This window comes from Paramisgurnus dabryanus, chromosome 11, assembly GCF_030506205.2.
Source record: "Paramisgurnus dabryanus chromosome 11, PD_genome_1.1, whole genome shotgun sequence".
Lineage (NCBI taxonomy): Eukaryota > Metazoa > Chordata > Actinopteri > Cypriniformes > Cobitidae > Paramisgurnus > Paramisgurnus dabryanus.
The window spans coordinates 12,520,956-12,545,769 of NC_133347.1; the positions used below are offsets into that span (position 1 = coordinate 12,520,956).

General features: G+C 37.1%; 2 protein-coding genes across 3 annotated transcripts in view; one reads left to right on the plus strand and one right to left on the minus strand.

The window, feature by feature from the left end:
* LOC135729294 (4-trimethylaminobutyraldehyde dehydrogenase A-like) overlaps positions 1–24,814 on the minus strand; it is a 318,074-nt gene that overhangs the window by 126,975 nt on the left and 166,285 nt on the right. The gene's annotated exons all lie outside the window — the stretch shown is intronic.
* Positions 1–24,814, plus strand: part of itpr3 (inositol 1,4,5-trisphosphate receptor, type 3) — a 45,312-nt gene that overhangs the window by 7,062 nt on the left and 13,436 nt on the right. Inside the window, exons 9-39 of the mRNA XM_065246829.2 lie at positions 99–194; positions 1,058–1,099; positions 1,315–1,454; positions 1,545–1,644; positions 1,780–1,940; positions 2,046–2,187; positions 2,592–2,753; positions 5,190–5,362; positions 9,037–9,156; positions 9,249–9,428; positions 9,537–9,788; positions 10,459–10,603; positions 11,679–11,823; positions 11,944–12,137; positions 12,219–12,339; positions 12,863–12,917; positions 13,009–13,174; positions 14,019–14,204; positions 14,988–15,065; positions 15,274–15,393; positions 15,494–15,616; positions 15,908–16,108; positions 19,455–19,706; positions 19,799–19,924; positions 20,013–20,138; positions 21,317–21,437; positions 21,717–21,898; positions 22,919–23,067; positions 23,174–23,282; positions 23,369–23,456; positions 23,588–23,763. Coding sequence (XP_065102901.1) covers positions 99–194; positions 1,058–1,099; positions 1,315–1,454; positions 1,545–1,644; positions 1,780–1,940; positions 2,046–2,187; positions 2,592–2,753; positions 5,190–5,362; positions 9,037–9,156; positions 9,249–9,428; positions 9,537–9,788; positions 10,459–10,603; positions 11,679–11,823; positions 11,944–12,137; positions 12,219–12,339; positions 12,863–12,917; positions 13,009–13,174; positions 14,019–14,204; positions 14,988–15,065; positions 15,274–15,393; positions 15,494–15,616; positions 15,908–16,108; positions 19,455–19,706; positions 19,799–19,924; positions 20,013–20,138; positions 21,317–21,437; positions 21,717–21,898; positions 22,919–23,067; positions 23,174–23,282; positions 23,369–23,456; positions 23,588–23,763 — 4,431 coding nt within the window. The remainder of the gene's footprint in view (positions 1–98; positions 195–1,057; positions 1,100–1,314; positions 1,455–1,544; positions 1,645–1,779; positions 1,941–2,045; positions 2,188–2,591; positions 2,754–5,189; positions 5,363–9,036; positions 9,157–9,248; positions 9,429–9,536; positions 9,789–10,458; positions 10,604–11,678; positions 11,824–11,943; positions 12,138–12,218; positions 12,340–12,862; positions 12,918–13,008; positions 13,175–14,018; positions 14,205–14,987; positions 15,066–15,273; positions 15,394–15,493; positions 15,617–15,907; positions 16,109–19,454; positions 19,707–19,798; positions 19,925–20,012; positions 20,139–21,316; positions 21,438–21,716; positions 21,899–22,918; positions 23,068–23,173; positions 23,283–23,368; positions 23,457–23,587; positions 23,764–24,814) is intronic.

Here is a 24,814-nt window from a genome sequence, read left to right on the forward strand (position 1 = left end):
ACTTTATTCAGAGTACTTTATTGTTATTATGATGACTCTGTGATACTTGTATGTACTGTGTTGTGCAGTTAAATGTTTGTACGTCTCGTTTTCTGTAGGTTGTGCATCATGATCCCTGTCGAGGTGGAGCGGGACATTGGAACAGCCTTTACCGATTCAAACATTTGGCCACAGGCAACTATCTTGCTGCTGAGGTAAAACTCTCTGCATAAAAATAACAGGGTTCCCACTGGTCCTTGAAATCCTTGAAAGTTTGTGAATTTGGGGAAAAAAATTCAAGGCCCTGGGAAGTTTTTGAAAACATACATACATAGACTCAGGTAATTGAAAGTGCTTGAATCTATATTATCTTTAGAAGTTTTCTGGAAAAAAATCCATATTATTCCTTGTGTAGTGTGGGATAATATCATAAAAATTTTAGATTTTTTAAGCACACGTGCTAAACTGTTCGCTTTAAATGCTTATATCTTCTGTATGCGAATGTTGATTCATTCCAAAATCCTTTTTTGAAGAGTTGTGTTTGACAAATGAAAATGTCTCTGGTACGTATGTAATGGTTGTTTCCTGATAAGGGAACGAGACGCTGTGTCTCCCTTGCCATACTTCCTGCGTCCCTGTAATGCCGTCTTTGGCAATATTTCAGATAGCAATATACTTTCTGGCTCCCGCGTCACTCTGTCTCTGTCGTTAAGCCGGTGAGGCGTAACCCGAGACGTTTTCATGTGTCAAACACAACTATGCAAAAATGGGTTAAATTTGATATATACATTCAGACGCACTTACCCCTGGAGGCGTTCCCAAAGTGTCACCGCAGTGACGCAGCGCGAGTTCCCTCGAAAGGGAACTGTAATAATGTATCTTAAAAGGTAACACGATGTAACCTTGCTCTCACTTGAAATGTGTCCCCACATTAGTCCTTGAAATTTAGGTTATTGGACCTGGAAAGTCCTTGAAAGGTCCTTGAATTTGAAGTTAACTAAGGTGTGGGAACCCTGAAATAAAATATAAACTGTGTTTATTTATGTATTCTGTAATATGTGTATTTTTTGTGCCGCAGGAGAACCCAGGCTACAAAGAAAACAGCAGCAATGAAATAGAAGTAAGGGAAAGTGGATGGCTTGCTGTTATCTAATACATAATAAAGCTAGCAAAAAGCCAAAAATGCCACATTGTGGTACATTGACTTTACATCTCAAGAGACTCTTTGGAGTTCACGACTCTCCTGAAAACAATACAGATTCTCCTTTGCTCATATATTCTGATTATTATACTGAATGTCTTTGAGGTTATCACTAAACTGTGTTTTACTTTCAGGTGGACAGTGCTCGCATCAAGCGGAGTCTCGGTGAGAGAATAAAGTACAAGCTGGTCGCAGTGCCTCATGGGAATGATATCGCCTCTCTGTTTGAGCTGGATCCCACCACATTGCAAAAGACAGATTCATTTGTGCCAAGGTATTTATTCGTGTCTCTCTCATGCGATGTTTTTTGTAAAGCACGTCTTGATTTAATCCTCTTCGTATTTGTGTGATCTGTTTCCGACAGAAATTCTTACGTTCGATTCCGTCACCTGTGCACGAACACTTGGATCCAAAGTACCAACATTCCTATCGACATTGATGAAGAGAGGCCAATTCGATTAATGGTAATGTGTGTAAACTAAATAAATGTCACACAGTCATTTTATTTTTTGAATGTGTTTAACAGTTAAGCCATGTGTGCAAGCCGTAATCCAGTAGATATTAATCTAATGATGATCTCCATCTCTACACCTTCATAGCTGGGCACCTGCCCGACTAAGGAAGACAAAGAAGCTTTCGCCATCGTCTCTGTGCCGGTCATGGAGATTCGAGATCTAGACTTTGCGAATGACGCCAGTCTTATGTTGAGCACCGTGGTAGACAAGTTAAACGTTGGTTTCCTAAATCCTAATGATAGAAGGTAGAGTTCCTGCAACACAGTCAACACCAAAAACTTAAATTATGGCTTTTTATACTTTGTGTTATATGTGTCATTGAGGAGCACATGGTTTGTGTCTGTGCACAGATATGCCATTAAACTGCTTGAGGATGTGGTTTTCTTTGTCGTGGACCAGTTTAACAATGGCCAGCCAGCCCTGGAGGTGACGATGAACAAAGCCAACCGAGAGAGACAGAAGCTCATGAGAGAACAGAACATTTTAAAGCAGGTTAGATCCTAATACCTGGGAAGGAAATAAGGTTTTGCAATGAAATCTGAAACCACTTGTGAAAATGCCTTTTTAACATTTTTTTATTTTATGCGATTGATTATTTTTTTACAAATAATATGTTAAGCATAACAATTTAAGTAAATACTAATAATGCTACATTCTTTAAAATAAAATATCATACAAAAGGTCCTTTACAGCATTTCTATGGATGAACAGTTTTTGGAAGAACCATTAAGTCAGACGTAGGTTTTATAGTCTAAATAACCTTCTTTTACAACCAAAAACCTTTTGTGAAACAGAAATGTTCTGCTGATGTTTAAGGTTACATAAAGCCATAAATGCTTCTTCTATGGCATTGTTTAGCATAAGGGTGTAATCTTGATGTCTCATTATCTGCTCAGATATTTGGAATCATTAAGGGCCCATTTAAAGAGAGAGAAAATGAAGGTCCCCTCCTGAAGTTGGAGGAGCTGTCTGATCAGAAGAACGCCCCCTATCAGTACATGCTCAGACTGTCCTACAGGGTTCTGCGTCACTCGCAGGAAGACTACCGTAAAAATCAGGTACTCCAAACATGAATATTAGGGAATACTAGAGAATAGGGCTGTGACAAGACACTTGCTCAACGAGACAAGACACTTGATTGGGTTCATGAGAACAGGACGATACAAGATTTTTACTTTTTTTTAAAGAAATCATTGATGATAAAGTATATGAATGGGAAAATTAAATCATATAATTTAAAAATTTTTAACTAATCTAGGACTGTCCCTAAAAATGATTTTGGTAATTAATAATAAAGTAATTAGGTAATAAAAATAGAGCTAAGTGAGCAATAACCTTTAAAATGACATATAATAATTATGATGCAATAATAATTGGTTTAAATAAAGTATACAAACCAATTAAAAACACATGGTTTTATCAAACAAAAACATGTAAATACAGTACTGTGCAAAAGTCTTAGGCTACCACCACCAGTTTTAGAAGTTTTAATGTCCATCCATATTTATTTTTCCATCTATTATATTAAGATACTAATAGAAAACACAGGAAATATGTACAAAAAATACTAAATTAAATTTTCAGGACTAAATGTCTTCTTTAGGTATTGTCTGTGTTTCTTTAGGTATTTTAAGCAAAATAAAAGTAAAAAGACTAATTTCTTTAAAATTAGAAATTAGGATTTAATTTTTTTAGGTTCAAGAGATCTTGCACTTTCCTGCTATTGCTCAAGTGGAAGAGGAGTTTGCCCTAAAAACTTGACACATCAGTTTTATACAGTTTTTTAATACTATATACACATTTCCTGTATTTTCTGGATGTATTTTATTCAAGAGACTGAGAAACAATTATATATGATCAATATAACATTGCAAAAACAACAAATGTAATTCTAGCATGGTGGCCAAAGACATTTGCCAGCCATATCACCCTATAGCCCAAGACAGCTTGCCCACTGAAGCTAAGCAGGGCTGAGCCTGGTCAGTACTTGGATGGGAGACCACCTGGGAAAACCAGGTTGCTGCTGGTAGAGGTGTTAGTGAGACCAGCAGGGGGTGCTCACCCTGTGGTCTGTGTGGGTCCTAACACCCCAGTATAGTGATGGGGACACTATACTGTCAAAAAAGCACCGTCTTTCGGATGAGACGTTAAACCGAGGTCCTGACTCTCTGTGGTCATTAAAAATCCCAGGATGTCCTTCGAAAAAGACTAGGGGTGTGCCCCGGCATCCTGGCCAAAACTTGCCCATTGGCCTACTTATCATCCCTCATATTAATTGGCTATATCACTCAGTCTCCTCTCCACTAATAAGCTGGTGTGTGGTGAGCGTTCTGGCGCAATATGGCTGCCATCGCATCATCCAGGTGGATGCTGCACATTGGTGGTGGTTGAGGAGATTCCCCCCCCCTGTTCATATGAAAAGCGCTATATAAATGTAAGTTATTATTATTATTATTATTATTATTTGCACAGTACTGTATATCTAATAAAAACCGCATTATCTATAACAAATGCCTGCAGAGGGCGCCAGCGGACTCATGATTGTTGTTTTTTACTTTTACTTTAGGTTGAGAAAATGCTTACTTTTGGCCAAACAACATTTAAATCCCTGTATTTTCTGGACTATAAGTCGCTCCGGAGTACAAGTCGCATCATTCAGAAATGTGTTTTGTAAAGAGGAAAAAACATATATAAGTCACAATGGACTTTATGTCATGTTTATTTAGAAAATAATTTCACAAAATCCAAACCCAAGAACAGACATTTAATCTGGAAAGGCAAGTTATTCAACTCAACAATGGCACACAGAACAGCAGGCTGAAGAGTTATGCTTAATGTTTACGTTACATTACCATTTATTCACCGAACACAATAGCATATTGAACATACCTGGGAGGCTGAACAGGCTAATTAACACGACAAGCCAAATCATGTTTAAAAAGGTCCCGAAGTCATTCCACATCACTGAATTAATTGAATTACATGAATACAGGAGCAGCATAGAGCGGACTCTCGCGGCTGTAGACGGTAATGGTTTCTCTTGGTTCATATGAAATAATTTTGACATATTAGTCGCACCTGACTAGAAGTCGCAGGACCAGCCAAACTATGAAAAAATACAGCCACTTTGATTATTAAGCAAGAACATGCAGACAATCATGTAAACTCATCATCAACTCATCATCAACAGACAAACACAATGTATCTCAGACTTTATATGAGTTCCTAAACAAACATACATGTAATTGGAAACCCCCAAAAAGCACACACAGTAAAAGACAGAATATAATGCATGCACTGTAAAAGGTTTTGCCACAAACTCAACTTTATGCTGAAATAACGAGATATAATTTCGACTCCACAAGAAATCTCACGAGATCTCGTCGCACAAGATCTTGTCACACCCCTACTAAAGAAAACATTGTCATACTAAAGCTTGGGTTAGTGTGTAAAAACACTGAATATGCTAAGTCTTTCACTTTTTTGTCTCATAGGAGCACATAGCCAAACAGTTTGGAATGATGCAGTCTCAGATTGGCTATGATATTCTGGCTGAGGACACCATTACAGCTCTGCTACACAATAACCGCAAGCTGCTAGAGAAACACATCACTAAAACTGAGGTGGAGACCTTCGTCAGTCTGGTTCGCAGGAACAGAGAGCCCAGGTCAGTGGTTCTGTCAAAAAATCATTAATGGACCACAGAGAAAACAAAAAATGATAAAAAATGTTTACATGTATGACATGACTGTCTTAAGTGATGCTTACTGTGCGTTCACACCGGACGTGGAGGAGGCAAAAAAGCGCTATTCACGCGTAGTTGGACGCTTGAACCTTTTAAGTTTACAAAGTAAAAGTACAAAGATGTCTTGTGTAGCAATGATGATTGTCCTCCATTGTTGTTATGTTTTTCTGCTTCCGCTCGCTTCCTGTAATCACGTCACTGCTAGAGCAATCTCCTAGTTGGTTAAAGGTCCTTGAAAATCCAAAAAGTCCAATTTTTCAACTCTCATGGATTACGCGGCAACGCTCAATTCGCATGAAACACACTGCAGGATGCCTATTCGTGTCTTTGCATTGACTTAACATGTAAATTACTTGCGCTTGCCGCCAATGTTCCCTCTAATTTTTTACAGCACTGAGCAAATTCTTTTTTTTCTGAGCGCACATTTTTAGTACTGTGAGCAATTCGCAACCACACGACCTGCCGAAAATGACCACGAGCTTGCGTTAACCATAGGAGATTCAAAGAGATGACAGTGTAGCGTGTAACGGGGTTTAGTGTATACACACGTATAATGTTCAATGTGGGCCTGTGTATCAGAAGAGAAAGGCACGGCTCCTGGAGAGATGACAGGTAAGTAAAAGATCAACACAGAGTCTTGGTTTCTGATTATTTGTAGATTTATATTGAAAATATTAATTTAAGAAAGTGTTTCTCTTTTCTGTATCTTGCTTAAAGAATATAAATCTCAAATACAAGAAACAATGTGCAATAAATCCCAATACTCCTCTCTTTGAAATTTACCAGGTACCTGGGTTTAGCAGATTGAACCGTTCAACTCAAGCTGAAAATCAGTTCTCATATACTACAGAGCAAATATATAAATAAATAAATAAAATACTTGTAAAAGTGTAACACTGTTTCATTTTGTTTGTAATCCAAATTAATGATTCACTTAAATGACTCAGTTGGGTTGAATTTATGAATCAATTGACTCGGTTCAAAGGACCGTTCCTTTAAATAGTTTAAATAGTTCAGTTCAAAGCAAGTGTCCTTTGAAGAAAATCCAAGAAAATACGGAAAATGAAGTTTCAGCGAATTCACGTCCTAGTACTGTAGTTGTCCGAAACAAAAAGGAAAAATATCCTCCTACCAGTTCTGATGAATTCAAAGCACAGTTCTGGTTGTCTCGCCTTTTTGTATACACCTTCAGTATATACTTAATTGTCTCGCGTGTCCAAGATGGAGCAGGAGAACTTTACAGATGTTCGCAATTCTCACAAAAAAACCCAGCCTTGTAAAAACACAAGGGAGAACAGTAATTAATATTCAATTCAACAGATTTATCAATAAGCATCATGTAAACATTTCAAATAACAACCTAACTCAGGGTTTCAACCACTGATCTATATAAATGACTGGATTGCGCATAGAACGCTTGACGTAACTGCGTGATTTGAAGCCAGCGCAGAGTTCGAGCCGCCATCTTGGTATACCCAACCGGCAGAGAGCGCCATTGACTTCCATTCAAAATCATGATCAAAATTTACCCCCTTTACAGCGTATCAGTTACACAAGGTTAATTTTTAGGATATGTGTACGTAAATTATTTGTTAATTCTGGTGTTATTTGCAATGTTTATGTTTTAATCGGGCAGGATAATGGATTTATAAAAAACCGTTAATGTGAGTGTGTCTGTTGCATTTGTTAATGACACGGGTATAAATAAAGTTTTTTTTGACATTCAGCTACACTGTGACGGTCAGCGTTATATCTCTAAATAAGTTTAGGTAACTTGTAAGTTTAGATAACATAATTACAAAACTAGCAAATTATTGCATGCACATACGGTACAAAGCATGATTATTTATTTAGATTTCAGAATGAGCACGTTTATTGTCATTAATACTAAATATGCTGCGGTCTGTCTGCTGATCTGATACTGTAATAAAGATGAATGTATAATAACTGTTTAAAACGCAAAATTTACAACTTTCAGTAAATAACTATTTACATGCTTTGGACGTTTGTGTTGTTATAATGTACAGGGTAACTTCACATATAAAAACGAAGACGAGTAAAGTGATGTTTTATCATTAAAATCCGATAACGTCCATTGATTTAATAGAACGTTTGGGTATACCAACATGGCGGCGCGGTGGCTTCACAAGTGTGACGTCATGCGCAATCCAGTCATTTATATAGATCAGTGGTTTCAACACTTATTGAACATATGTTATTTTTTAATCACATTTACGTTATTTGACTGTTAACTTTCAAATGTAAATAGCTTCAGCTCGTTCGTTATATACCAACGGCCAATGTAAACAAACTAATAAAACTCATAGTTTGCTGCCAAATTTGCAACACTTATGCCATAATGTCAAGTTAATATTTAGAATATAACTCACCAAAGCATAAATTTTAACTTCTTATTTAAAAGAAGAAGTTCATTCGCAGTGTTTTGATGCTCTGTGATTCTGAATCTGCCTCCGTTCTAATTCTCTATTTTGCTCTCTCCTCACTCTAGCGACAGCTTTTCCAAGTTATCACATCACTTCAGGAATCCAATAATTTGTTTTAAATCACTGTTTTGAATCACTTTTTCCTCTTAATAAATATTTTAGTTTCTTGAGATCGCCCCGTGCAGCTGCTCATCTGACTCGCTCATCTGACTCGCTCTCACTTTGTGCTCGTGCTGGAAGCGGCACCTGTGTGAAATGAATGCGCTGCTACCATTGGCTCATAAAAGTGTCTGTCACCGTAGCAAGATCAGCGATTGGTTGAAAGTTTCTTCTCCTTCTAGAACACTCGTCTTCACTCTCTCTTAATTCTTTTACAACGGCAAATGCATCAATGTTTATGTGCGGTCTGAAAAATGTGCGCGGTCTGACAAATCTATTGCGCGGCCACTTTGACTGGCCTGCGCGGCCGCGCACGCGCGCAGCTTAAAGGGAACATTGCTTGCCGCCTCTTCTGCGTCTGGTGTAAACGCACAATTAGGACCATACCGTAGTTGACAACATGATGCACAATGATTGTACCTCAAACTATTTAAGCTTAATTATTCCACAATGGTTTACACACATTCAGTCGCATGATCGTTCACACTATATATGCAAAGTGATCTGAATATTGTTGAAAGTATAGAAATTACAGGAAGAAAAACTGTAGAAAAACCACAGTTTTACGAGCAAGATGCTTCTTCTGGCAAAAGTCTGTATTTAGTGTGACCTCTCTTGGCACTAAGCACATCTTGAACTCTTTTGAGGAGACTGAAGTCTTTACTTTAGAATTAGAAAATAAGGTTTCATTTAATTTAGGTTTAAAAAAGCCTGCAGGTTCCTGCTATTCTGTAAGGGGAGGTCACATTAAAATCACACTTTAGCTTATAACTTTATTCAGTTTTTTAATACCGCATACAAATTTCTTGTATTTTCTGGTTGTATTCTAATGAAATGTGCCTGAGATTTTATCTGCTCACTAAACCATTGCAAAAACAACAAATCTAATGGTGGCCTAAGGCGTTTCCACATTACTGTATATCAAGTGTAAACTGAGCCATTTAGTCTGTGAATGCTGTTATATGTATTTTATGTTTTTTTTTTTTTGGGCAGGTTTCTGGACTATCTTTCAGACCTCTGCGTCTCCAATAACGTGGCGATTGCTGTGACTCAAGAGCTGATCTGTAAGTGTGTGCTGGATGCCAAGAACCAGGATATTCTCATGAAAACAGAGTAAGTCGAAAGAGTCTGCAGTAAATTGTTATAAAGATAAAGATGCTTTATTTGTGTGCATTACTTTGTGTCATGTGTTTTAATTCATGAAGGCGTCGACCTCCAAAAGATGGTCATACCTCTGAATACGTGGAAGAATTTGGAGAGGAAGATGAAGTTTGGTTGATCTGGTCTGATAAGCAGAACGAGACCCACGATAAGAGCATTCGGCAGCTTGCCCAAGAGGCCCGGCAAGGAAATTTGCATGACGAAAATGTGCTTACATATTACAGGTACTGAAAAAGTTTTTTTTTTCACTATAAGAATGCACAATTTCTTATGATCATGTTTTAAATGGCTCACAAATGCAAACCGATCAAATTTTGTTTGTTTCTCTCAAGGTACCAGCTTAAACTGTTCGCCCGGATGTGTTTTGATCGCCAATACTTGGCCATTGATGAGATCTCAAAGCAGCTGGATGTGGAGCTGATTTCTCTGTGTATGATGGATGAAACGCTTCCCTTTGATTTGCGGGCGTCCTTCTGTAGACTCATGCTGCATGCGCACGTAGATCGTGACCCTCAGGAGCTTGTGACACCCACAAAGTTTGCTCGCTTGTGGACGGAGATCCCCACCTCTATCAGCATCAAAGAGTGTGTTGAAATATGTAACACACACATACAGAGCTAAATAAAAAAATACTCTGAAGAGCTCAGATGCAAAACCCGCTAAACGCCCCCTCCGTCAAAAAAATTTAATGATGATATTAACCAAATGGTCTCTGCACATATTAAACGTTCATCAAATACTTTCGCTTTAAATTTTAGCCTTAGGGCATTCAGACATTGTGGAACAACCATGGATCACATGTAAACATTGATCCCTTGTGAGTCCTTGAACATGCATTTCAGCGGTCCATGTGTAGTTCATTTTCTCCATTTTTACCTTTTTAAATTCTGACTTCCATCATTTGCAATGTTTCTAGTTGCATACTATGTCTTCTCCAAAGAAATTTGGATGTAGATAAAAGCTTTTATTGCCAATAAAGTAAAATGACTGAACCTAAACATAAGACTTTGATTAAAATGCTCATTTACAGGAAAACATGTCAGACACACTTAGAGGGTTTCATCTGAACTTTTCATATAATACTATACATACAATATGTTTTGTACCACAGTTGCTGGACCAGCAACATACACAATGACATTTGTATTGTATTTCGCTATAGTACACAGTTATGTAAAGACATCATACTCTGAACATTCCTTTGTTGCAGTAAAAAACAATTAAAGGTCCTTTTTTCTTTTTTCTGTTCTTTAGTTATGATTCTCACTTGGACAACTCAAGAGACAATAAGAAGAACAAGTTCGCCAATACGATGGCTTTTATGGAGGAATATCTCAACAATGTTCTCATTGATGACCTGCCGTTTGCCAACGAGGAGAAAAACAAGCTAACGTATGAGGTAGAGTTATTAACTCTTTCCCCGCCATTGACGAGTTATTTCGTCAATTAACAGAAAACATTTCCCTGCCAATGATGCTTCCCTGAAGAGTTTTTACGGTAATCTATAATTCAGCTATTATCCACTTGGAGGGCGGATAATACCAAGTTATAAAAAACTGAAGCATCAACTTATTCTACAACATTAAATGCAAAACAAAAATGCTATTATTTCAGCTAAATTTTTTTATTTTTAAAGAAACCCACCCATATTTGAAAGGAGAACAAATGAAGATAAAACTTTTTTTCTTGTTTGTTTTTTTAAAAGCAAATGGTCTGTTCTTTCATTTTAAATATATTGTATGTTTATGTATTTAAAAAAAAAATTAAAAAAAAACAAAGGCTGGTGGGGAATGAGTTAAAATTATTTTTTAAGGTGCCATCTCTGCTAATAACAATATAAGGTATCACAAAAATTCTATTTGATTTAATAGTTTCAATGGGAATTTTATTGGTTTTAATGGAATTTTAATTATAATGGTCTCTGTGGGTCTCTACTGGTATTTGTTAGGTCTGTTGGTTAGACCACTAAATTCTACTGGAATATATGTCTCAAAATGAATTTTATAGTGGTTTTACTAGTAAACGCTAATGTTTCCTAATGGTATTTTAATGGAAATCAATGGTTTTTTTTTTTAGCAGGGATGCTTTTTAACATTTTCAACTGGTTGAACACAATGCACATTGTACAAAAAATTCTTGTTGCACTTACATTTTTAAGTTATTTTTAACGAATTAACAAGTAATTTCAATTTTCTTGACTAGTTAGTAGTGTTAGTATAAATAAATAAAAAGTGGAATGGGCTTAAGTTAATACAATTTATAGGAACTTCTAACTAGGAAAAAAAGTTGAAATGGCTTATTAATTTTAGTTGTTTAAACTTAAACATTCAAGTGCAACAAGGTTTATTTTACAGTGCAGGGACTTTTATCACCAAACCGATCAATCATATACTGTACCTTGGATGCATTGTTTGCACTGTTTGGATGACAACCTCTTCTGTAAATGTTGACACTAACATTACGTTACTTGTTAGGTGGTGAGCTTGGCGAGGCATCTCATCTACTTTGGGTTCTATAGTTTTTTCGAGCTCCTGAGATTGACCCGCACTCTCCTGGGAATCATAGACTGCACACCGAACGCTGCCACAATGAATCCCTCATTCAACGATGATGGTGGCGGTTAGTATCTGGGAATAAGTTCACATGTGTTGTGTATATCCATTGTTGCATTCACGATGAATAATGTTACTCAACTTAACTGAATTTAATAATTCATGTCCAAAATGTGTAAAATCTTAGGCAAGAATGTCAGGCGCTCCATCCACGGTGTTGGACAGATGATGTCCACTATGGTGTTGAACAGAAAACAGTCCGTTTTTTCCGGCCCTGGTCGGACTGGTGCTATGGACAACCAGGCTGGCAGTAAGGATAGCATTGACACACAGGACATCACTGTGATGGACACCAAACTGAAAATCCTTGAGATATTACAGGTAAGGTGGAGATGATTGATGAAAAAACACTTTGTGCTGTGTATTATTATTGGAAACATCTAAAATTCTGGTTTTGTGCAGTTTATCCTCAGTGTGCGACTGGACTATCGGATTTCCTTTATGCTTTCCGTCTTCAAGAAAGAGTTTGTGGAAGTCTATCCTATGACAGATGCAGATGCGACACATCACACAGAGCATGATGGTAGCTTGTGTTCAAATAAATACGCAGTATGAAACTGCTGTGAATGAACTTGTTTGCTAATATACACTAACACCGTCTCTGTTTACTAACCCAATCATTGTACTCTGTTTTTTCCATTTTTGGTCTTTGTCTCAGAGCAACGTTCTGGTGAGCGTTCTGGTGAATGTTTTAGTCATGAATAGATGCTTAGAAAGCGTCACTTAAAGGTGATATGTGTAATTTCCAGCTTCATTTAGAGAGAACGCTAAGCAATTTTCCAAGCAAGCTAACTTTATCTCCAAAAAGTATAAACACTTTTAGCAAGACCAGCTATTTGATCTGACCAATGGCATACTGAGAAGTGTTCAAGAAACGTATTTGATAATTTCTGTAATTTATAGATGCAACAGTAGTGGCACAGAAATTACACATTATACCTTAAGGGAACGCCATTTAAAACCAATAGATTTAGATTCAAATTAATAAAACTTGACTGAAATGTTCACCTTTCTATTGTGCATTTTTAATGTTTCATTTTTAACAGCTTCCATCAACCTTCTGCAAATTGGAGAGCAGGCAGAGGCAATGTTTGGAATCGGGTATGCCAATCAACATCTGCATAACTGTTTATCAAAAGCAATACAATTATACCATGCGACCTTTAACCTGACTTTTTTTCCTACTGCTTAGTAAGGGAAACAGCATTCTGGAGGTGGACGATGAAGGTGGAAGAATGTTTCTCCGGGTTCTGATCCACCTCATCATGCACGACTACCCTCCGTTGGTTTCTGGCGCCCTCCAGTTGCTTTTCAAACACTTCAGTCAAAGACAAGAGGTCCTGCACACCTTCAAACAGGTAGAATTACAGCCTGCTCGAATATACTTATACAACAGAGTCCTAAAATGTGGTTAAAAGTCTGCCTACAATGTAAAAAAAGATTTGTTGGTTCAATTTTAAAAAAGTAAGTTACCTGGTTGCCTTAATTTTTTTAATGTTAAATTAACTCAAAGGCAACCAAATAACTTGGTACCTTGTGCTAATACAATTTACTGTGAAATAATATTCTCAGATATCCAAGATGCATTCCAGGAAAAAAATCTAATTCTCATTTTGTCACAAAAGTGAAGACCAGTTGTTCATTGGTTGTACAGAACATTATTAAAGGGGACATTTCACAAGACTTTTTTAAGATGTAAAATACATCTTGGTGTCCTCACAGTACACATGTGAAGTTCTAGCTCAAAATACCATATAGATAATTTATTATAGCATGTTAAAATTGTATGTGTCAGCAAAAATGTGCTGTTTTTGGGTTGGTGTCCTTTAAAATGCAAATGAGCTAATCTCTATACTAAATGGCAGTGCCGTGGTTGTATAGTGCAGATTAAGGGGTGGTATTATCCCCTTCTGACATCACAAGGGGAGCCAAATTTCAATTACCTATTTTTTCACATGCTTGCATACAATGGATTACCAAAACTAAGTTACTGGGTTCTAGGTTGATACAAGCACTGGGGACCCAATTATAGCACTTAAATATAAAAAAAGTCAGATTTTCATGATAAGTCCTCTTTAAGAAAGTATGTTGAGAATGTGACTCAGACTGTGCAAAGTCCCATAAGGCTCTGATTGCATGTTGAACTTTACAAATGACATTGGTTTACGTAGATTTGAACAACTATTCTGTTCTGTTTCTCAGGTTCAGCTCCTCATTTCAACTCAGGACGTGGACAACTACAAAAACATCAAACGTGATCTGGATCTTCTGCGCACCATGGTGGAGAAGTCAGAGCTTTGGGTCATTAAGAAAAGCACCTCTGGGGGAGATGGAAAGAAAGACAAGAAAGACAAAAAAGACAAGAAAGAGAAAAAAGAAGTTGAAGCGGTAAAGCATGCACTTTAAAGGAATAGTCTACTCATTTTCAATATTAAAATATGTTATTACCTTAACTAAGAAGAGTTGATACATCCCTCTATCATCTTAGTGCGTGCACGTAAGCGCTGGAGCGCATTCATTCAATGGTATCAAACAGAGATAAAGTTAGAAGTGACCAAACACATCAACGTTTTTCCTATTTAAGACGAGTAGTTATACGAGCAAGTATGGTGGCACAAAATAAAACGTAGCGCTTTTCTGAGCGGATTTCAAAGAGGAACTATATTTTATGGCGTAATAGCACTTTTGGGAGTACTTTGACTTGGCGCAGTAACACCCTCCCTCTCCCATTATGAGAGTGAGAAGGGGAGCGGATTTTTCAGGCGAGTCGAAGTACTCCCAAAAGTGCTATTCCGCCATAAAATATAGTTCCTCTTTTAAATCCACTCAGGAAAGCGCTACGTTTTATTTTGTGCCACCATACTTGCTCGTATTCCTACTCGTCTTAAATAGGAAAAACGTTGATGTGTTTGGTCACTTCTAACTTTATCTCTAAATGGTACCATTGAATGAATGGGGCTAAGCTAAATGCTATCGAAGTGTCGCAGCGCGCTCCAGCGCTTACGTGCACGCACTAAGATGATAGAGGGATGTATCAACTCTTCTTAGTTAAGGTAATAACATAGTTTAATATTGAAAATGAGTAGACTATTCCTTTAATGTCACTTTTGCATGTTACAGATGTGGTGAGTTGGTGAAAGATTTGCAATTTCACTTTTATTTCTTTTGCAGCCGCCACCAGAGGAGGACACAGAAGCGAAGAAACAAAAAGTTGAAAGGAGCAATGAAAGCTACCAGAACGTCAAAGAGGTTTGTAATATTTTCTCTTTTTAATGAATGAAAGCAGGTTAGGCAATCACCAATCGCACATTAAATTTATGATGTTGAGAAATATCAACACAACACTTTATATCAAATATATCATTCATAACAATTTAACATCATTAGAGCCTGATCTACTGATAGAAACATTTATTACTAGTTTATTACAATATTGACATTTTTCTTTTGTTCTTAGATCCTTGAGCGTTTGAATAAAATGTGCAGTTCAGGTGTCTTTAAAAAGCAACAGAGGCTATTGAAGAACATGGGTGCCCATAAAGTGATGTTGGATCTGTTGCAGATCTCTTACGATCGGGTTTGTGATCTCTTTGAAAATAAAATCTGTACAAAATACTTTGACGCAGTGCTCTTTCATGTTGTGTCCCACTTTGATAACTTAATATTTCTTTTTACAGAATGACACCAAAATGCTGGAGATCATCAAGTACACGCACCTATTCCTACAGAAGTTCTGCACAGGCAATCTGGAGAATCAGTTTCTCCTTCATAAACACCTCAACCTCTTTCTAACCCGTGGGGTGAGATTTTTTTTAAATGATATTTACATTTATTAGTTAAGCAGGCGCTTTTAACCTACAGTATGCTGTTTTCAAAATCGTTCAAAAAAGATGCATAGTGACATAAACATATTTCATTTTAATGAAGAATGACTTGTTTATGTTTCTGTAAAAGTCACTAATCTGAAAAAAAAAGAAAAATTGTGACAATGATTACGTTAACCCCTAAGGCACAAACCCCATAAGACATTCTAAAATATATGCAAATGTTAAAACTATAATTCTCTGTTTGTTTGTTTTTTAAATTCTCAGCTCTTGGAGGCAGAAACATTGCAGCACATTTTCAGTAACAATTACCAGCTCTGTTCTGAGATCAGCGAGACTGTGCTGCATCATTTTATCCACTGCCTCGCCACCCATGGCCGCTACATCCAGTACCTCAACTTCCTGCACACAATCATTAAAGCAGAAGGGAAATACGTAAAGAAATGTCAGGACATGATCATGACTGAGGTTTGTCATTGTTACCTTAAAGGGCCATTTCATCGATTGAAACATGAATCTTTATTGAAAGTGGGTCATATTTGTAGTCGAAATGTAACATAAATTTATAATTTTATGCTTATTTGACCGAGAAAAGACAGAATGTGACTTTAATTAGGGCACATTTGTATGGAAAACTACAACTCCCACAATGCACCACAATGCACAGCTCTGCAAGCCACTCCCATTAATCGGAACACTGCTCAGATATGCTAATTTGTACATAAATGCCACTTCCAGTTTAGGATTCTAAAATATGTATCCAGGACGCCGCTGTCCATATATGGTACGAAGCTTGGGAGGAGCAAGCTTCATTCAGTTTCTGATTTATTTTTGAGAGTGCTTGGCCAAACATGTATATTCCCAAAGAAGAAAATGCCGCATCCTGCACACAAACGCGTCCACCGCACAATATGTGTACTCCACAGACGCGCTGGCTCAGCGCTTGTGCTCGTAAGTCGAAACACGTCTGTGAAATAAACACGCGCAAAGTACCTCTTCTTGCCCGGCCGGGACCATTCAACAAATAAATGTCTATATCCTGATCTGATGCGGAAATGTTATACAGAAAGAACACAGCGAGAGTACAGCCACTACTAGTCCGACCAAGCTATATAAATATACAAAAAAAATAGCATAGTGTCAAATATGTTGTTTACTTTTGTACTTCCATTATCCCAAATTTTTCCAACAATGTTTGAATCCTGATTTTTTTATTTTATTTTAACCAGTGTCCCCAGGGCCGCATTAATGCATGGGCTTACCTGGGCTTAAGCCCAGGGCCTCGGGCTGGAAAGGGCCCCGAGATGCCGGAAAAAAATAACAACCGCATTTTATAAAAAGTTGATACCCTTTAAATGATGCTTAATCGCTTTGCTTTGAATGTCCATTCGTGAATGCAGTTCCTGCGCAAGAAAATCTCTCACTTACTGTAGGCTACCCTGCAATCATTAGTGAGCTTTTAAAAATTTCTGTCTGAAATATCCATTATTGCATTTCTGATGAACAAAGACGAAACTGAGGACGCGTTTTTATCTTATTATGAAAGACAACGTGTAAACATTCATTAAATAATTCCTCGTAACATTTTAAAGCCAAGATGTACAGAACAGCACACAAAGATATTACACAAAACATTTTTGATAACTAAATCTAATAAATAACAAATTTGATTTTGCCTCGGAAGCCACGGCTAAGTTCAGCGATCTTATTTCATTTTGAGATTTAGCGTGGCAAGGAAATAAAAGACGAGAAATTACATATAATTTGTTACTGTAAATTGTAAAAAACAAGCTTTATATACAATTCCTTAAACGGTTTATTTATAACAAGAAAACACTTAAAATAATCATTTCATAGACACTATATATGCTTTATTATTTTGCACAGAAATATCTGATTGCTTACTTTCACTTTGATCATCTCTGTATTCACTTGAAACATCAGATGTTTCTTATAACATTTGTTTCAGGAATCTCTTTTCTATCATTTGAAAGTTAACACCGACCATATTATTAAATCACAAGAGAGACAATTGTGTCAGATTCGGTAGATATATTTATATTCGGTGTCATCACCGAAAAAAACATTTTAAAAACTTATTCTTGTCGAAAAAATCTGTTTTTTGATGTTTAGTTTGATGAACGCCTAAATATGATCACGCAGAACACCTAGCGCGTTCGGCTAAATTGAATGTGACAGCATGCAACAGCGTAACATCGACACAACGGAAAGCAATCCAAAACTTACAGAACTTAAATTAGATCAGAATTTACCTTTATAATTAATAAAAAATAAAAACAAAATGAAGTCAGAATCAATAAGGTGCAGAACATGGGTGCAAAATGCCTAAATGCGCAGGGGAATAAAACACAAGCCACAAATAGTTTAATCAGATAACACTAAATAATCTATAAATGAAATAAAAACAAAGAAATATTAAAATAAATTTTAAAATAACGAAAGTATAGAATTGCCTTTTTTGTCTTTTTTAAATTGCAGAAACAAAGAGACTTTGCAATGGTTTCTGGATATGGACGTGTAGCCCTGTCACGGGATTTAGGCTATTAACAGACTTTAAAAATATTTATTAAAAGCTACTTTTTTACATATTATTTACTTCGTATTATCATAATAGGCTGTATATTTTTTATATTGGGAGAAAGCTGTTATATGTGAAATCAGATAATGTGCACTCTTATACAGCCAAAATTAAATGATCCTCATTTTATAACACATTTGCGACGATTCGACTGTGCAGTAGTCGAATCAGGCTTCTCCTGTCAAAGCATCGAATCTTAGACTATTCGGGTCACCCCTAGCTAGGACTATGTGCATATGTTATGCAGTGATATTTGTGTATATTGTGGGCATTCTGATATGGTTTTAATATTTTGTTATTGCATTTATTCCAGCAAAATAAAAGCCTGACAACTTGCACTTAGTGCCCTGCTAAAAAAAAACAGCATACCAGCAAGACCAGCATATGTTGTGTTTTGGTGCTGGTTTGCTAGTGAACACCAACTAAACCAGCATTAGCACCAGCATTAGCACCAGCTAAACAAGGACCAAACCAGCATTAGCACCAGCATGAAATGCTGGTCATACCAGCAAGACCGACATATGTTGTGTTTTGGTGCTGGTATGCTGGTGACCACCAGCTAAACCAGCATAGACCAGCATAATTCCCATGCTGGTCCATGCTGGTTTGATGCTGTTTTTTTCAGCAGGGTTATTATAAAGATTGTGTGAATGTAGGCTGTAATTCTGGTGGATGAAGGGCCCCACAAAAGGGTAAAGCCCAGGGGCCCCTTACAGTGTTAATGCGGCCCTGAGTGTCCCTCATCATGTTGCCTATCAATGATGTTGGCGCTGCACAAATCGATCATACGTTATACTTTGATGTCATACGCCGATTGATCTGTACTGCGCGCATGCCGAACTTGTTGTAGCATCTGGCATGGCAATCTGTTGGCTTACATTATAAAGTAATGGTTATAAAATCTTTTATTATTTTATTACATCATTCATAAACATGATTTGTGAGTCCCCACGATTTGATTTCCATCTGCAGTGGAGGTGAAGACAACAACTCCCATCATTCCAGTATCACAGGATCACTGTTTTTTGCTGTTTAGCCTCTCTAGCAACAAAAATTACATATTGTGCCTTTATTTTAACAGTCACATTAACAGTTAAATGTAATTGAAAGTGATAAACAATCAAAAAAATTATTTTAAGGGACTTTTACCTAGTTCATCATGGTATATACCGTGTCATAGATTTTGTTAGATAATTACTCTTTTTTTTTTTCCAGCTTACAAGTGCGGGCGATGAAGTGGTCGTCTTCTACAACGATAAGGCATCATTTGCCACCATGGTTGAACTGATGACACAAGCGAGGGAGGGAGTGACGGAGGACAGCCCTCTGCGTTATCACATCTCTCTTGTAGAGTTACTAGCTGCATGTGCGGAGGGTAAAAACGTCTACACTGAGATTAAATGCACATCTCTGCTGCCCCTAGAGGACATGGTGAGAGTGATCACGCATGAAGACTGCATCACAGAGGTAAACGGCTGATGCCGAAAACACTCGGTTATACCTACGGCATACGGTTTGTGGATTTTTGAAAGCTAAGGAAACTCTTTTGTGCCTACCAGGTGAAGATTGCCTACGTAAACTTTGTCAACCACTGCTATGTTGACACAGAAGTGGAGATGAAGGAAATCTATACCAGCAATCACATCTGGAAGCTGTTTGACAACTTCACTACAGATATGGCCAGGGTAGGCCCACTGTTATAAACTGATTTATTTAAGTTATGACCTCAGAGCTTTTGGGAATCCTGTTTATTCTGTTTGTTTGGACTTCCAGGTGTGTTCGATCCGTGAGAAGCGCATGTCAGACACTGTGCTGGAGAAATACGTTATTCAGGTGGTTTTAGACACTATAAATGCCTTCTTCAGCTCTCCCTTCTCGGAAAACAGCACCACTACAGAGGTAATCTTTCATAATCTTTTTGGAAGGAAACAAACCAAACAGCTTAACATAGGTTGAGGGGAGTAAGTACCTTCCAAAAATGGAAGGGACTTACTTAAAAAACGCTGGCATAAGTCTCAACTCAGGGAAAACTCTGTGACGTCATTCACATATTATCTATCCTGCAAAACACATGCACAATAAAAGAGAAACCAACCAAAAACAAACAAACAAACAAACCACACATACTGTATAAACCACACTGGATTCATTACACCTTTCCCAATAATAAAGGGTATCCATTCTTGGAACACAACTTAACCCTTTGAGGAGTAAGGAACCCTAAAAAATGTGTTAGCCATCATATTGTCAGTACCTTTGATATGTTGATGTCAATGATTGTAAATAGAAGCATCAACAGCAAGTCAATTGATCTGGGCAAATTTACTGTAAGACCTGCCTTTCCAAAATGAGAAAGCAGGTCAGCAATATGATGCAAATGCTGCTCCCACGAATCGTAATAATCACCACGTCATCCAAATAAACCGTAACTCCCTCCAAACCTAAAACAACCAAGTCGCTGGAAGGTTACAGACACATTCCTAATGCCAAAATGTATGACATCATAAGAGGATAACCCCTCAGGTGTAATAAAGGCAGAGATCTCCTGAGCTCTTGGGGTCAACAGAACCTGCCAGTAGCCCTTAAGCAGATCGAATATACTAACAAATCAAAATTACACTCACAATGCTTAATGTGGGGGTGTGGAAATGAATTTGGTTTAGTCACTTCATTCAAATAAACTTTACCAGCAAGAAAAGGGATGCGGGTCGGTAATATACTGAAATTCAGTTAAGATGCAGATGCTTCATAGGGAAGGTACGCTAAAAATGCTGGCGTATGTGCTCGGCATCCCTGACATCATGCTTACTGATAAATGAATCAACATTGAACAAGCGGATGTAAGGGACCACACTGGGCTTAGCATAAAAGAATTTGTGTAAATGAATATGACCAAATTAATAAATATAAGATTAATTTGAAGCTACAGTACAGCTATGTCCAGAATATTGCTTTTCATTTTGGTCTAAAGAATAGACATAAATTCAAATAGATCAGGCATTCAGAAAACACACTGAATCTGATCAGGTTTAAATGTAACGCTACTAATTTGTCACCCCTCCTTATATCTCATTCAGGCTCATCACACAACAGTAAAACAGCTGCTACAGTCCACCATGCGTCTGCTAGACTGTCCATGGCTGCAAGCACAGCAAAAAATCCAAGTTGAGGCCTGTATTCGAACTTTGGCCATGACAAGTAGGTTTACCTCCTTAAATAAGACACTCTCTCCTATTTAATAAGACACACATGCACATTATTTAAAAACATTTCACACTGGGCTGTGCATTTTTATTTTTGGGTAAAATATTAATTTCACATGTACAGTTGTCTGCATGAGATGTGTCACACATGAAAGGTTTCAACTACTGTATGTGCTTTTTAATGCTTCTGCAAACTGTAAATTCCCCCCAAAAAGCTTCAGTGCTTCAAAAGTCATTTTTTTCTCACAAAAGTTTTACCCGACTCTCCTCACAGCAAAGATTCGCAGCATATCTCTACCGGTGGAGCTTGAAGCTCTTGTCAACATGATGTTAAGTCAGAGTAACTCCAACACATTGTCTCGCACCATCCTCACCAGTAAAAACCTGTCACGCCTCACACGGCCTTCTGCTCCCACCAACCCATGGGACTACAAAAACATCATAGACAAACTACAGGTGTGTACTTGTGTGTGCAGGCAAGTTTAAGACACCATAGGTCAAAGCTTAAAGGAATATTCAATTTTCTTAAAAGAAAAATCCAGATAATTTACTCACCACCATGTCATCCAAAATGTTGATGTCTTTCTTTGTTCAGTCGGGAAGAAATTATGTTTTTTGAGGAAAACATTGCAGGATTTTTCTCATTTTAATGGACTTTAATAGAGCCCAACATTTAATACTTAACTCAACACTTAACAGTTTTTTTCAACGGAGTTTCAAAGGACTCTAAACGATCCCAAACGAGGCATAAGGGTCTTATCTAGCAAAACGATTGTCATTTTTGACAATAAAAAATAACAAATATACACTTTTAAACCACAACTTCTCGTCTAAATCCGGTCCAGCGTGACCTAACGTAAATGCGTAGTGACGTAGGGAGGTCACGTGTTACATATATATATACGCACATTTGCGGACCATTGTAAACAATAAACTGACACAAAGACATTAATTAGTATCAGTTGACATACAACAACGTAGGAACGGTCCTCGTTCTCCACACTTGTAAACACTGGGGCGGAGTTTCGCGTTCGTCCTCTGTGACCTCTTGACGTCATGACGTATTGCGTGGGGTCACGTTGGCACATCACGACCGGAATTACACGAGAAGTTGTGCTTTAAAAGTGTATATTTGTTATTTTTTATTGTCAAAAATGACAATCGTTTTGCTAGATAAGACCCTTATGCCTCGTTTGGGATCGTTTAGAGTCCTTTGAAACTCCGTTGAAAAAAACTGTTAAGTGTTGAGTTAAGTATTAAATGTTGGGCTCTATGAAAGTCCATCAAAATTAGAAAAATCCTGCAATGTTTTCCTCAAAAAACATAATTTCTTCTCGACTGAACAAAGACAGACATCAACATTTTGGATGACATGGTGGTGAGTAAATTATTTGGATTTTTCTTTTAAGAAAATGGAATATTCCTTTAAATTGTTCTGGGATGCGTTTGTAAATGTATTTTTATTTGTGACACCAGGAAATCAGTAACACACTGGAGGAGCGTCTGATGCCTCTGGTTAACGCTGAGCTATCAGTGCTGGTGGATGTGCTACATCAGCCTGAGCTTCTCTTTATGGAAGGCACTGACGCACGGACACGTTGTGAATCGGGAGGCTTCATATCTAAGTGAGTCAGAACTGGTGACTTTAATGCTTTTTCAGTACTATTGGTTTGAATACATGTGTTTGGATTTTTTACATTTTAATTAAGTTTGCTTCTCACTTTTGTGCAGACTGATTCAACACACTAAAGCCTTGATGAACTCGGATGAGAAGCTCTGTATCAAAGTCCTCAGAACTCTACAAGAAATGCTCATTCGGGAAATGGACTTTGATGAGAAGGTGAGATTAAGTGCAGCAAAACTTCTACTTTACCAAACTGAATAATAGGAGCAATTAAATGTTCATCTCTATTTAATATGCCACAGGGGTTTGCCTTGAGAAAGGTGTTGCTTCAAAACTACCTCTATAACAACAAAAAGAACATAAAGGCAGAAGTTCCTGAACATGCTGGTGGTAATTTTACCTTTCAGTTTTACACTGATGAGAAATACATTTATATTCTACACCAAATAACATTTAATGCTAACTGGAATAACAATAGGCACTTCTTTGTGAGCTTATGTATTTTGGGTTTGTTTGTGAAGGTGGAGAGGTGGAGAGAGACTGGATTGCTGTGGCAGCGTTACAGTGTCGACTAGATAGAGAAGGCGGCACCAAACTCTTCATAGATCTCATAACCAGCACGAAGAATGAGAAGATCTTCCAGGAGAGCATACAGTTTGCCATCTCTTTGCTGGAAGGGGGCAATACAGAGATTCAGGTGTGAATTAGTGTTGTTTTTGGCGGCCTGTTTTAATTTTAGTTTTAGTCTAGTCTTTGTGTCAAGCTGACATTTTAGTTTTTATTAGTTTTAGTCAGTTCATACTCTTTTTAGTCTAGTCAAGTTTTAGTCGACTAAAAGTCTGGGCATTTTAGTCTTATTTTAGTCCGAATTATCCTTGACTATTTTTGTCTAGTTTTAGTCGACGAAAACTGGTGACATTTTTAGTCTAGTTTTAGTCAATGAACATTGTATTTTAGTCTCTTTTTAGTAATGCAATTCTATTTAACCCAGTCAATATAGTATAAGTACCTAGCAGAAGTATAGACAAAACCAACATTTTCTTTTAGCCAAACCCATTAAAAAAAGTTATCTTGTTATATTATACCTTATAGATATAAGAATACATCCATTTCAGACATGGAAGATGCTCTGATTGGAATTTACTTGATTTGAAGATATATATTTTACTTAATTTTATTTAACCTCTGAGTGAGTGACTTGACTGTAGGTAAAGAGTCTACATTAAAGTTTACATAATCAAAACAGAGTAGTCTAAGCAGAAACACACACACAGGGCCACTGCTGGTCAGATGGGTGCCATAAGCTGACTTTTACGGTGGTACCACCTTTAGTTAAAAAACAACAACAAATCACAACTATAGTAGGCTATGTGTGAGAATAGCACTTTATTAAAATGCTATAGCACTGTATTAAAATGTTATTGTTATCATTTATAGTTGTATTTTGACAGCAACACAAACTACAATTATACAAATATGCAATATAGTATATCTGTATTTGTGTAGCTAATGGCACTATAATGTGACAAAGCTAATTTTACGTGTCAGTATATATAAATCCAAGCAATTTTGGAGAATTACTAAATATCTTTCATGTAAGTAAATTAAAAGCCAGCTTTAAGAAACATCAGATGTCTATTAACAAAAGCAAAAGTTTGTATGTATGGTTATGTTCTTAATATTACAGCTGTTTAATTGATTTAACACTCAAACATTCAGTTAAGCAAGTTTAGTTAATTCAAATAATA